The 12,849-nt window shown below is 34.8% G+C and overlaps 2 protein-coding genes across 2 annotated transcripts; both read right to left on the bottom strand.

The window, feature by feature from the left end:
* Positions 1–1,551: 1,551 nt before the first annotated feature.
* On the bottom strand, positions 1,552–3,800 carry LOC18106263 (uncharacterized). Its single transcript, XM_024587229.2, has 2 exons — positions 3,407–3,800; positions 1,552–3,202 (listed from the first exon to the last, which is right to left on the bottom strand). The coding sequence occupies exon 2, from the start codon at positions 3,180–3,182 to the stop codon at positions 1,770–1,772; it is 1,413 nt and encodes a 470-aa protein (XP_024442997.1). The 5' UTR covers positions 3,183–3,202; positions 3,407–3,800; the 3' UTR covers positions 1,552–1,769.
* A 5,444-nt stretch (positions 3,801–9,244) lies between these two features.
* LOC7468790 (pentatricopeptide repeat-containing protein At5g03800) lies at positions 9,245–12,201 on the bottom strand. The gene has a single exon (XM_002323453.4). It carries the CDS (start codon positions 12,121–12,123, stop codon positions 9,376–9,378), a length of 2,748 nt encoding a protein of 915 aa, XP_002323489.4. The 5' UTR covers positions 12,124–12,201; the 3' UTR covers positions 9,245–9,375.
* Positions 12,202–12,849: the final 648 nt, after the last annotated feature.

The following is a 12,849-nucleotide window of genomic DNA, read 5'->3' on the forward strand; positions in this document are numbered from 1 at the left end:
ACATTTATTCTCCAACTTGTTGCTGAAATTTGCAGCTAAAAAAATATAATATAGTCTTCTCTAACTAATCCTAACAAATCATTTTTGGGTTGCAAGCTAATGAGTCTAAACTAATAATCAACTAATAAGTCCAATAATGAAATAAATCCTTAAACAATGTCTAATGGGCCAATACAAACTAAACAATTTCTAATGGGCTAGAACAAACCTAAATTAAAAAATAATTATTCTAAAATAAATAAAATAAGATAATAAAAACAAAGTTTTCATGCTAAAATTCCTCCATGTATTCCGAATCTCTAATTTTCACACATTCTTAACACATCGTTCTCTCTTGTTTGGATGAATTATTGGGTATACCATATATGGTTGAAAAGCTTGAGATGTCTGGTTTCCAACCCAACCTTAATTGCAACAAACTTACACATATAACTTCAAATATGTCCCAAACAGTACATAAATGTCTAGTGTGGCAGATTTGACAAGATTTGTCTAGTAATTTCGACCCTCTGAAATAATATATTCCCGAACTCCATTTGACCTGAAAATTTACCAAAATATATTTTCATATGTCTAGTATCTCCCTACACAAAGGTCTAGTGTGGTAGATTTGACAAGATTTGTCTAGTAACTTTGACTCTCTAAAATAATATATTCTTGAACTCTGTTTAACCTAAAAATTTACCAAAATATATTTTCATATGTTTAATATCTTTCTATAAAATTTCAGCTTCTTTTGATATACAGTTTAAAAGATATACTCGATCTTGCAAAACTGGTCATTAAATATTTTAAAATCAAATTCAAACCTGACTTGGTTTGTAGTATTAGATCTACCTTATGTGTCTTCTATTCATCCTGGACTCCATGTTTCTCACGTGAAACTTGCTTATGGAGATCACTTTGGCACTCTTCCATTTCCCGTTGATCCAACTTCACCTCCCTATCCTATTGCTATTTTAGATAGGAAAATGGTGAGGCGACGTCACGTGCCTGCTACGAAGCTATTATATAACCATTTTAGAGTGTAAGGACTCAATAACCATTATATAACCTCTGAAGGTAACATGAGGCGCACAGGAGGGAATGGCCATCGGACTGCTCCTATTCGCGGAAGGAAGATTGTTGATGATCTTTTAAATTTTATCACCTGTTATTATTTAAGGGTATAATAATAAATTTATTTGAATTTCGAATGACTTCCGTGCATAAATCAAACACAATAAAAATATATTACAAAGACTTCTGGTTTTCGACAATATTATATTTTCCAGCCCTCTTAGGAAATTTGCTAGTTGGCCCAATCTCACTCCCCTGCTTCAGCAACGGGGCTGACTCTTGTTGATTTATCCACTGTTTCTCATCAAATAATATCCGCCCGGAGCTTTAACTCTCGCAAAATTAACGCAAGAAAAAACTCCATCTGTCACTTTTTTCTTTCCATTTCTGCAAAAAAAAAATCTTAAGCCCATATCATTTCTCGAAGCAGAGTTTTAATTAGTGGGAGATGAATATGTAAGGATGGTACTCTGAAGTGAACAGTGCATCATCTTCAAAACAAAGAGAACATGTTTTTAAGCAAAATACACTCTCCGAATTTCCTGATCCTATACATTAATTAAGGATATATTTTAACTTGTCATCATTGAAGGGTAGCGCGTACAGGAAAATGGTAGCAAATTACATAAAACAAACATTGAAGAACTACAACAAAATGTCATTCCTATCAATCAAAACTATCTTGTAGGATGATCTGATATAACTACAATTTACCCAGCAATGGAAGATGTATCGCTCCGCTTGTTTGAAGGTAGTTGCTGCTGCTGCTGCTGCTGCTGCTGATGTTGAGTATCAAGCAACTCAAGCTCTTTCTTCCTCACAATCAGTACCATTCTCTCATTTTCAAGCCGCCTTCTCTCATTCTCTAGCTTTACTCCCTCCATTTCCCTCTCTTTCTTGCTACTGAATTTCACCCACTTCAACCTTTGCTTTTCCAGCTCATACGCCTGACATTGGTAGCTCACTTGCTGTTCCTCTAATTGCATCAACCTCAGCCTCATCCAATGCTTCTTCTCCCAAGAACTCTTTGCAACATCTTGGAGCACGTTCATTATTTCACCATTCAATTGCTGCATCAAAGGTGATGTTGCTGAAAACACATCCTTTCTTGGCCTTTTCCTTGATGATTTTTCATCACGGTTGTCTTCATCCCCTTGCCCATGCCCGTTTTGATGCCTAGAATTGCCTTCTATTGCCTCATCCCCATCATCTTCGCAGTCATCTTCATCATTGTCGCTGTCATCATCGTCGTCATCCTCTACCTCATCCTCTTCATTTATTGCCCTTTTTGCCATTTTTGACCCTTCTGTTTCTGTCCTTGAATTGGTCACAACTTGAGCATTTTCAGTTGAATGGGAACACCTTTGATGTTGCTGAGCATGCGCAGGAGATGGGCCTGTAGCCATCTCTGGTGAGTGATTACTACCAAAGGCAACCCAACTTGGAGCATGGCCACAGCTGTTATGATAGGCACACATTTCTCTGAAAAACAAGTGCTTGGAATTGAGCAATTTTCTCACCTCTTCCTTCATTTTTGGTGACAAATCCATAGTATCAAGTAAATTTTGATTCTCCACAACCCTGCAAGCAGTCCCCTTCCCTAGGATGTCATTAACCCTCTTATACCTCTTGTTCAAGTCATTGAATTTATCCTCACATTGCTGTGGAGATACATAAAATCCTTTCTCCATCATTGCCCGAGAAACTGATTTCCATTTCCCTTTCTTCTGCGCCAGGCCACCTGGCTTTTTCTTGCCTATAGGGTCACTCCCTTCAGACCCAACGTCATCACCAATGTAAAAAACTGCCATTATAAGGAGCCTAACCATGTGATCAGTCCACTTCATTCTTTGCCATGGAGACATTTTCCTTTTTCCATCAGTAGTGTTGTCATCTCCAGTGAAAGAAGGCTCATCTTCATCACTCAATGGCGATAATAATTGTTTGGGCTTTGTGGAGGAGGCATAAGGATAGGCATGTTTGACAGATTGTTGGGAGTGTTGGCGGTGATCAGATTCATGGTCGGTATAAGCTAACACTTGGGGATGGTTCATGTGGTTAGGGTTTTGTGGGTTTTCTGGTTGGTGGAGCGGCAATTCTAGTCCTAACATTCCTGATCCCATGCCCGGAAATATCCCACCACCTAAACCATTGTGTTCCATCAACTTTCGAAGTTACACTTAATTAATTAACTAAAAATGAGAAAAGTTTGTGATCAGCTACTTCTCTAACACTTTCAAGATTTTAGGAATAATATCCAACCAACTTTGGGATTTTCTAAGATATTGGAGCATTGAAATTCTAGAGCATAATTGATCGGCGATAAAAAAAGAAAAGGAAAGCATACCCAGAAACAGTAGGTGAACTGAGGCTCAGAACAAAAACAAGTAAAGATGACTGCTCAAAGCACCAAGAACTGAAAGATTGAAGCTGAAAAGTATCATCATGATATCAGGTTTTGCAAAGCAACTTCTTTAATACCCTGGAGAATTTTAGTGCCCCATTCAGACTTGGCAGGTGAATATTTATTACAACGGAAAGACGGGGAGAGAGAGATGTGAGAAGTTCCTAGAGAATGATGGTGACAGAGTAGATAAAACCAGAACACAGAGAGCGCAGCAGTCGGTTTTGTTGTTGTGTTTGACAGAAAACTGCCCATGGTTTTGCGTTCGTAACTAGTACCGCTGGTTTTTTTAGGAAGCGACCCCTGGGTCTTTATTTCTTTAGAAAGGAAAAACTGGATGAAAGCTGGAACTTTAACCCACCTGACACTAGTGAGCACAGGCGGTATTTGTTTATGTGATTGAATATGATTTTAGAAGTATTTTTTAAATTATTTTTGTTTTAAAAGATATTTTTAATGTACTGTTGTAAAAAAATTAAAAATATATATATTTTTAAAAATAAATGGTAAGGTTTTGTAGTGATTGTGTGACAAAGAGATAAAAATAACATGATAAAATTAATTTATGTTTTTAAAATTAATTTTAGGATAAAGACAAAATAAAAAACAATAAGAAAATTAGGATTCCATAATTTTAAGAGAAAATTAAACTTAACAACAAAAAATAAAACTCAAAACATGAATAAAACTAAATTTAAAAATAGATAGATAAAATCTAGTTTTAAAGCCAAACTCTGATGTCAATTACTAATACAAACACATAATAAAAGTTAAATTCTAACTAAAAAAATAAAAATTAAATTTGATAAAACTGAACGATTACTTTAATAAAGAATCAAATTTATAAAGGTTGAATATTGTAAATAAAAAATCTTTGATAACTTTTGAATAGCTCAATAAAAAACCAATAGTACAATATTATTTTTGAAATTAGAGAAAGTATTTATAGTTCAATAAAATAAACCATACTTGAATATTAGGTTGAAATTAAAACCCAAATATAAAATAATTTAATAGTACTTTTTTAAAAAAAATAACAAAATTCATGTCTTAATATATAAAAGCTCAATTAACATAATAACTTCTAGACCTCATCGGAAGGTCTTCTTGATATTTAATTGTTACAAAATTCTAACCCTATAGATAACAAGATCTTAAAATATTTTCATAAATTTCAGTTTGATCCAGTTATTAGATTAATAATTATGACCATTTACATAAAGTCATGCAACCAAGTTCTATGACATATTAAAAAGCCTCATCTTTTACTTGAATTACATTGCTTAAGGCCTCGTTTGTTTGGTGAAAGTGATTTTCTGGAAATTATTTTCCAAATTTTCTTGTGTTTGTTTATCATTAGAAAAGTTGGTCAACAGAAAATACTTTCCAGTCAAAGAAAAATTTGACTTGGTTTCTAGGAAAGTGTTTTCCTTTTATTTTGGGCGAAAAACACTTTCCAGAAGTTGTTAAAAAATTAGAATGTCATATTATTTACTGATTATATCAAATTTGGTCCTCAAGCTTTTAATTGCTATATATATTTTGTTTTGAATATTTTTTTTTCAATTTCATCCCTTAGAATTTGATTTTTATATTAACTTTTGTCCTTATTTTTATAATTGTTATTTGTTTTTTCCTTATCATTTTTTATTTGAAATTTTTTATCTATTAAATTTGGTCCTTATTCTTTTGATTGTTACTTATTTTATTTGATATAATTTATGAAATGTTAATTATTATTATTTTAATTTCTTCATCTTTCAATTTTTTTTATTTGTTAGATTTGATCTTTATTATTTTGATTATCATTTATTTTATTTGAGATAATTTATGAAATTATTTTTTTTTTCAATTTCATTCTCTTTCAACTTTTTAATTTGTAAGATTTGTTCCTCATTATTTTAATAAACTTGAAAAAAATAAAATATTAATAAGTTATTTTTCAGCTTATTTTTCATGACATAACCAATCACTGGAAAGTGTTGTTCAACTTATTTTCCATTACACTACCAAACATCGGAAAATAATTTACTTTCCCGAAATTTACTTTTAAAAAAATTATTTTCTAGCAAACAAATGGGCGTAAGACTTAATTTCTTTTTTAAACTCAACTTTATACTTGATAAATAACTATAAAAGTTTGCTCGGCATGTTGAACCAGTCCTAAATGTCTATTTGATTTTTTTAACTCTTGCCCTGGTAATTAGTTTCATCGTTGCTTCAATGAATCTTATTTAACATTAATTCTTATTATGATTTGCACAAAGATTTCCTAGGCACGTAGGTTAAAAGTTGTGCAGCTGATTGAACACGTGTTAGTTAGTGGTAAGAGACTGGAGAATAAAAGGGAGGTCATCCTTGAGAATATTAGATTGTATTATTTTTATGTTATTATCTATTACCTTGAATTTTACATTGTTTTCTATTTGGTTTTTTTTTTAGTTTAATGTGGGTGTCCGGTTAGCTTGCGCGTACCTTGACTAATCACACGGACCCTGAAGTTAACGACCATGTAAGCCTCCAGTGGCCATCATATGAGCAACCACAAGGCTCGAACCTGAGACCATAGAGGGAGCAAACCTCTTGGTTTCAAACTCTTACCACTGGGCCACCACCTAGATAGTTTTCTATTTGGTTCTTAATTGTAGTTTATACGGTTTTTATGTGTGATGCAGTGGTGATGAGTTACGAGACATTCTTTAGAGAGCGACATTGAAAAGAAATTGATGAGGCTTCTCTACAGAAAGTAAAAGCTCTAATTGCCATCATTGTTGCTGGGTTTCAGGTCATATAATTCTAGGGTTAGCAATGAAAACCTATTATTTTATTTTATTTTCTTGGTTTACTTAATAGCCACCCATGACAACACTTTCGTTTCAGTTATTGCATGATGTTCATTTTATTTTATCTGTCTATTTATTTCATACATTGACATGCCTATATATAGCCCAACAAAGTCCTATTATAGTTTTTTTGTTTTCATGAGAAATCCTCTCTTTATAAGAACACCAAGCCTCAACATCATAAGTCATGCACATTGGTGCTTTAATTTGAATATACCTGAGTTGTTGGTGTATAATGAGTTGTAAACTATCCTACCTATTTTTAAATGTCTTTGCACATACAAGTGATGAACTTAAGCTGTTTGCCTCATGCATGATTGTTTTCATGTTTTCTTTGCAACTTTAGAGAGATGTCGATGCAGATTCAATAACTTAATTTCAACTTTTTCGAATGCTAGAAAAGAGCATAACAATGGGAATTGCTAGACCATCAGAGAAATACTTTGTATGAACCCCCACGACCATAATTAAGGTTTGTGTAAGAAAGAACAATATTTCTACTAAAGTACACAGTTTGGTTGTTGTTGATAATGTTACACATGCTTTTCTAAGTGATTCAAATGCTTCTCCATTTGGTTCATGCAATTTACTCTGGTCTTCTAGTATTGTTCTAACACTTTTCCTTCACTCTAGAAGAATGAGAGATTCACTTTCAGAGCTTCCATAATAGACTTTCATGTGTTCAAGGGTTAGTGGTATATATTAGAGTTATCCAAGGCGCAACAAGATGCCAAATTAATAATAGGTTCTTATAAAATCTTCCATCAACTCCACCACGGTAAGATGGTAAATAACTTGATTAAAACTACACACTATTATTATGTTCGACAAAAATAAAAGAAGGAAAAATTGCAATCATATTAGTTTGTTTATCTCTTTCTTTTTTCTCCTAGATTTTAAGTGATTTTTTTTTATTAATATGGGTTTTTGAGTCAACTTACATATATTTTAATTAATCCCACAAGTCTTGAAATTATAAATTATATAAATTTCAAGTGTTTCTGAGAGGTCTTATAATTATTAAAAAACAAACTTAAAATCTAATGAATTAAACTATCCATTCATGCAGGTTTAGGGTTGAATGTATTTGCATGGATGAAGAGGATACCATAAATTTTCTATTGGTCGGTGAGAATGCCGAGAATTTCTTAGGGGGCGTCCGCACACATCTAGGTTTATGACAGGAAGTTCAAAGACCCATATGTGATAGCAAAGCTTAATAAAACTAGGATCTTCCAAGGACTGCACTTTGGAGCTTTCAAATCGGTTATTAGCTTATGCGACCTCATCATTGCCAATGTATTCAAAGATATATAAATCTCATGAAGTTTTTGCCAACCCATCTTTTAGAAACCCAGCAGCTCTTTTGACAAGTTCTATCATTTAACGATCCTGCATTTTCCATGTTACCACTAGCTAGTGAGCCCTTTCCCCTGTAAACATTATTCTACCACACATTGTAACTCTTGATTCTTTGTTGGCAATAGCATCTGTAATTCTAGCTAATATTTTCATAGACCGTAGAGCTCAAGCAAGACGAAGGCTCAACTTCACAATTAGAGCAGTGCAATACAAGTTTACAGTCTTTCAGCTCTATATATCTTTAACAAAGAATTGCTTTTGTTTATGAAATCTGATGATTGTTTAGCCTTAGCTTTCATTTGCCATCTCGCAACATAACCTAGTTGTTTGCTTTTCACCTCTACACAAGCTTAGTTCCCCCGGTGTTTTCGATCACTCCATCATACCAAGTGTAGACAATCTATTTGACTTGCATGGTTCTACGGCAGTGATTGGTAAGACCTTTTAGCAGTGAAGAAACAACTAACAGAGTCATAATCAGAAAAGGAGGTAAAATTCCAATATATCCACAACTAAATTGACAAGCCCTGTGACTTTGTCCATGCTTTTGTGGTCGGCATTATTAGACACTTGTAAATTTGAAAAGCCTTGATATTCGAGTGCACATCTCTAGGGTTTAAATTGTTCCTGCTAAATGCATCCATATAGAATTTCATCCTTTATGAGAAACGTTGTGGTGGTTGTTGGTTTTGCACTAGCACCATATATGATCAGAAGTGATTCTCAAGCTTTCCTTGTTGTGCCTATGATCAGTAGGAACTTTGGTTTAAAGTGTTTTTAAATAACCGTTGACATGGATGCAAATTGTTATGATACGTACAAGTGGGAAGAATATTGTTTTACGTTTGCCCTTTTTTGCTCCTACTTATTTCTTTATGCTTTTCGTTTCCATTCAAGCCTGTGAAATGAGTACTTCTAAGGCTTTTTCCTTGGACAACAAGATTCTACTTTTTATGGTTTATCCATACATTTAACTACTGTGAAGCATGATCAATCACAAGCAAATTGTGTTAGGAGTGGGTCTCAATTGATTGAAGAGGTTTCTAGACGAGCAATTAAGTGTTTTTATTATCATTATTATCATTATTATTTTGGGTTGCCACAACAAGACTCGTTAATTACTCGGTTCCATGCAACGTTTTTTGGATTGAAATTATAGAACTATATATGAAATGTAAATTTCTATAATAAGCTTTTATTAGGCTCATTATGCTGTTAGCTCAGTGATCGACAATGAATCTAATGCACGCTGCATTGTGCTAGTATGTACTTTAGAGCAATCCGTAACACTGTTATCAGTCAATCGCTGCCTCGCTGGGAGCACAGGCATGCAAAAAAATTGTCCAGTCCTTTATATCCAAACCCTAACCATTGAAGCGGGCACCGGATCTAGTGTTATCTAATTGAAAGCTATATAATTTCATTTGATCCGCACATATCCATGAAGCTTTTGTTTGTTTTTACCTCAAAACAAATCCTAATTTCCTTCTTTAAATAATACAAATAACTTGTCAATACATTTTGCAAACACTGCTGCCCTCCATATATCTACTCAGATCAAATAAACACACCCATATCAACTAAATTAATTTCTTCCTTTCTTTTCCATTTGCCATAGAGTCTCCTATTTCCATTGAATACAAACAATATACAACTAATACTAGTAGGAATTCATGCTTAGGAGACTAGTTAGTAAGTACAGAACAATCACCAATAACCTTTGCACGAACATTGACCATTAGAAAAACAATGAAACCCAGAAGCATCCCGAAAAATTATCTCCCTCTGGGTGACTACTGTTGCATATTTCAAGAATGTATGGCAATCCCTACATAGAAGGATGTTCTTCACAACCCGAATGGGTTCTCCAGGTCTGGTCTTCAGAAGTCCATAGGTTGCAGCTAGTTTTGCACTGTGATAGAACAAGAAATCCTTCTTTTGCTGCTCCTCGACTTCCTGAAGAACAAAGCTCATGTCTGGCTCATATCCAGCTTTCAGGCATTTCAAGATTAGTATATCTAATCCACTATAGATGTCTTTTGATTGGGGATGGGATTTATCTCTTGCATAGAATGTATGAAGCTGCTTCTTAATTATAACCCAACTTCGACATGGGTGCTTTCGAAGCCCCCTATCCCTCATATTCTCCCTGACCATTTCTGAGCAATGCCACCTCCCAGAAGCAGCATATAGATTTGATACAAGCACATATGTGGAAGGATCCCGAGGCTCCATCCCAATTATGTGCTTTGCAACACGCTTTCCAATGCTTGTGTTTGCATGGAGCCTGCAACCGTCAAGCAAAGCTCGCCAAACAGAAACCTCAGGGTCAAAAGGCATCTTATTGATCAACTCCTCTGCTTCTTCAAGGAGACCCCAGTACCCCAAGACACCAACTAAGGAGGCGTAATGCTCTGAAGTGGGTTCCAGATCATGAATCATTTTCATTGAGAGAAACAAACTGCGACACTCATCCAGTAAATTTGAGCTGGTGAATTTATAAGCTGAAACAATCAAAACAAAAGTGATTGCATCCGGCTTTATGCCTGCCTTCTCCATACTAGACCAGATAGCCAAGGCCTCATCGCCCTGCCGGTGAAGAAGTTGGCCTGCAATCAAACCATTCCACGAAACTACATCGTGTCCCGGCATAGTATTGAAAGCCTTAATTGCATCATCTATGTTGTAACACTTGGAATACATGCTAATTATGGAATTTCCAACCCCTAATTCAGCATGAAACCCAGTTTTTAAAGCTTGACAGTGGATTTGCTTCCCCACCTCATGGAATCCTAAAGTTCCACAGACGCCAAGTATTGAAGTGAATGCAACTTCATCTAGAACCATTGTCCCCTCTGACTGGCAACGGTAGAAAAGACAAATTGCCTCCTCTGGCAGCCCATTTCGAGCATAGCCACATATCATTGATGTTTGGATTATTGAGTTACCCCCATCAGTTGACAAACTTTGAAACATCCTATCAGCATCATCCATCCTTCCACACTTTGAGCACATATCAATCAGGGCTGCTTCAATACAAGCATTTGACCTGAAACCAAACTTGATGATAAACCCATGAATTTGCCTACTGATTTCCAATTTCAAAAGCAATCCGCAAGCATTAATGACACCAGTCAATGTGAAATCTGTTAACTCTGCTCCTTCTTGGACCATTCTAACAAATAAATTGAGTGCCTTCAACCCTTCATTATTTTTGCAAAATCCTGTCAAAAGTGCATTATAAGACACAGAATTCTTTTCGGGCATCTTGTTAAACATGTCTACAGCCAAATCCACCAACCCAAATTCCATATATGCTGTGATCATCTCAGTCCAAGTAATTATATCTCTGACTGGCATCCTCTCAAACAGAGCCGCTACATGGTTCAGACTTCCACACCTAGTGTAGAACCCGATAATGGCATTGCTCACGCTCAAATTGTTCTCTAATCCAATTCTAATGGCATAAGCATGAATCTCTCTGCCTTGTATCCTAGCATGGCACCTAGCACAAGCAGTCAAAAGAGTCGAAAGCGTGAATTGATCAGCTTTAAACCCCTTATTTTGATTCAAGACACGAAACAGTTCTAAGGCTTTTTCATATGATAAACCTTTCACCAAACTCGAAATCATGGTATTCCATGACGCAATATCTCTTTGAGGCATTTCATCAAACAAATGAATCGCGTGGTCCAAACAACCACACTTTCCATACAAACCGATCAAGGCATTGGCAACAAAAACAAGTTGTGAATAACCCAACTTGATTGCCAAAGCATGAACTTGCAAACCCATTTCCAATTCCAAACTCCGAATACAGGCAGTTAAAATAGCAACAAAACTGTACTCATTAGGCTCAATACCTGAAATCCTCATTCTAAAGAAAAGTTGGATGGCTTCAGTTTCTCGATTCAACTTAGAAAAACTCGAAATTAAAGCACTGTAAGACACCACATCGGGAGTAGACATTCCCATAAAAACCTCATAAGCATCAACAACAAGACCCAACTTGATATAAGCTGCTATGACAGCATTGCCCAGATGGGTATCCTCTCCAAGTTTGAGAATGGAAGCATGTAAAGCTCTTGCAAGATCAATGTCAGTGTACTTGACCGACAAGCGAAGCAAATTGAATAAATCGTCAACTTCAATGAGACAGTCAGTGTTGGTCTGAGGAGAATGATAATTAGAGTCTAAAGGGAAAGAGGATTCAAGATTTTGGGGTTTAGTGAGAGAAAGGGGTGAGGATAGGAGGAATTGAGAGGTGCAGGAGGAGAAATGACAGCGGTGGAGGTGATTGGGTTTAGAGAGAATGTGTGAAGTAAGTGGTTGAGGCGGTGGTTGGCTGGTGGTTGGTGGTGGTTTTGAAGGGAAGTAAAAGGAGTTTTGAGATGGAAGACATAAGGGATATAGGGTGATAGCGGTGGTAACGGGGGTTTGAGAAATGGAAGCCATGAATAAGAGGCGGCCACCATAGTCTCCTCTTTTACAAAATTGCAACTGTTTTAGATACTGTGTTTAATTTGCTAAGAGGCTCTTCTAATTTTTAACTAAATTTTAGTTAAAATAACTTAAATAGTTTTTCTTAAAAAAATATATATAATTACTTTTATGTCCTCTGAAATCAGGTGTAATAAATTTTATTATGACTAGAAAACATCCAAGAAATAACCATCGAAGCAAAGGCCAGCTATCTCAATATCTAGCACAACAATCATAGATTCTTCTTTAGCCCGCTTGTTAGAAAAAATAGCACAAAATAAAAGTATGGAGAAAAGGTATTAAACATGAAAATATATTAAAAAAATCATGTTTTTTTATTTATTATCTAATTGTACTTTATTTGCAAAAACAATTCTTTGTGCCTTTTCGTGCTTAAACAACGAAATTAAAGGGGAAATTTTAGGACAAACTCTAATTAGAGTGTTTGGATTAGGTACTTAGACATCCTTGAACTTGTTTGAGAATATAATAAAGTGGGAACAAGAAAAACATGTTTGCTTGTATTTTTCTTTTATTTTTTTTTTATTGTTCTCTCTTGTTTGATAAAATTTATAAAAATTCAAAATTTGATAAATTACGAAGTGATTAAATCAATTTCTTTTAATTTTATTTTTATGAAAATTTATACAGCCTTCCATAAAAATATATATTTTCTTGAGTTTTATAAATTTCATAAGA

This window comes from Populus trichocarpa, chromosome 16, assembly GCF_000002775.5.
Source record: "Populus trichocarpa isolate Nisqually-1 chromosome 16, P.trichocarpa_v4.1, whole genome shotgun sequence".
NCBI lineage: Eukaryota > Viridiplantae > Streptophyta > Magnoliopsida > Malpighiales > Salicaceae > Populus > Populus trichocarpa.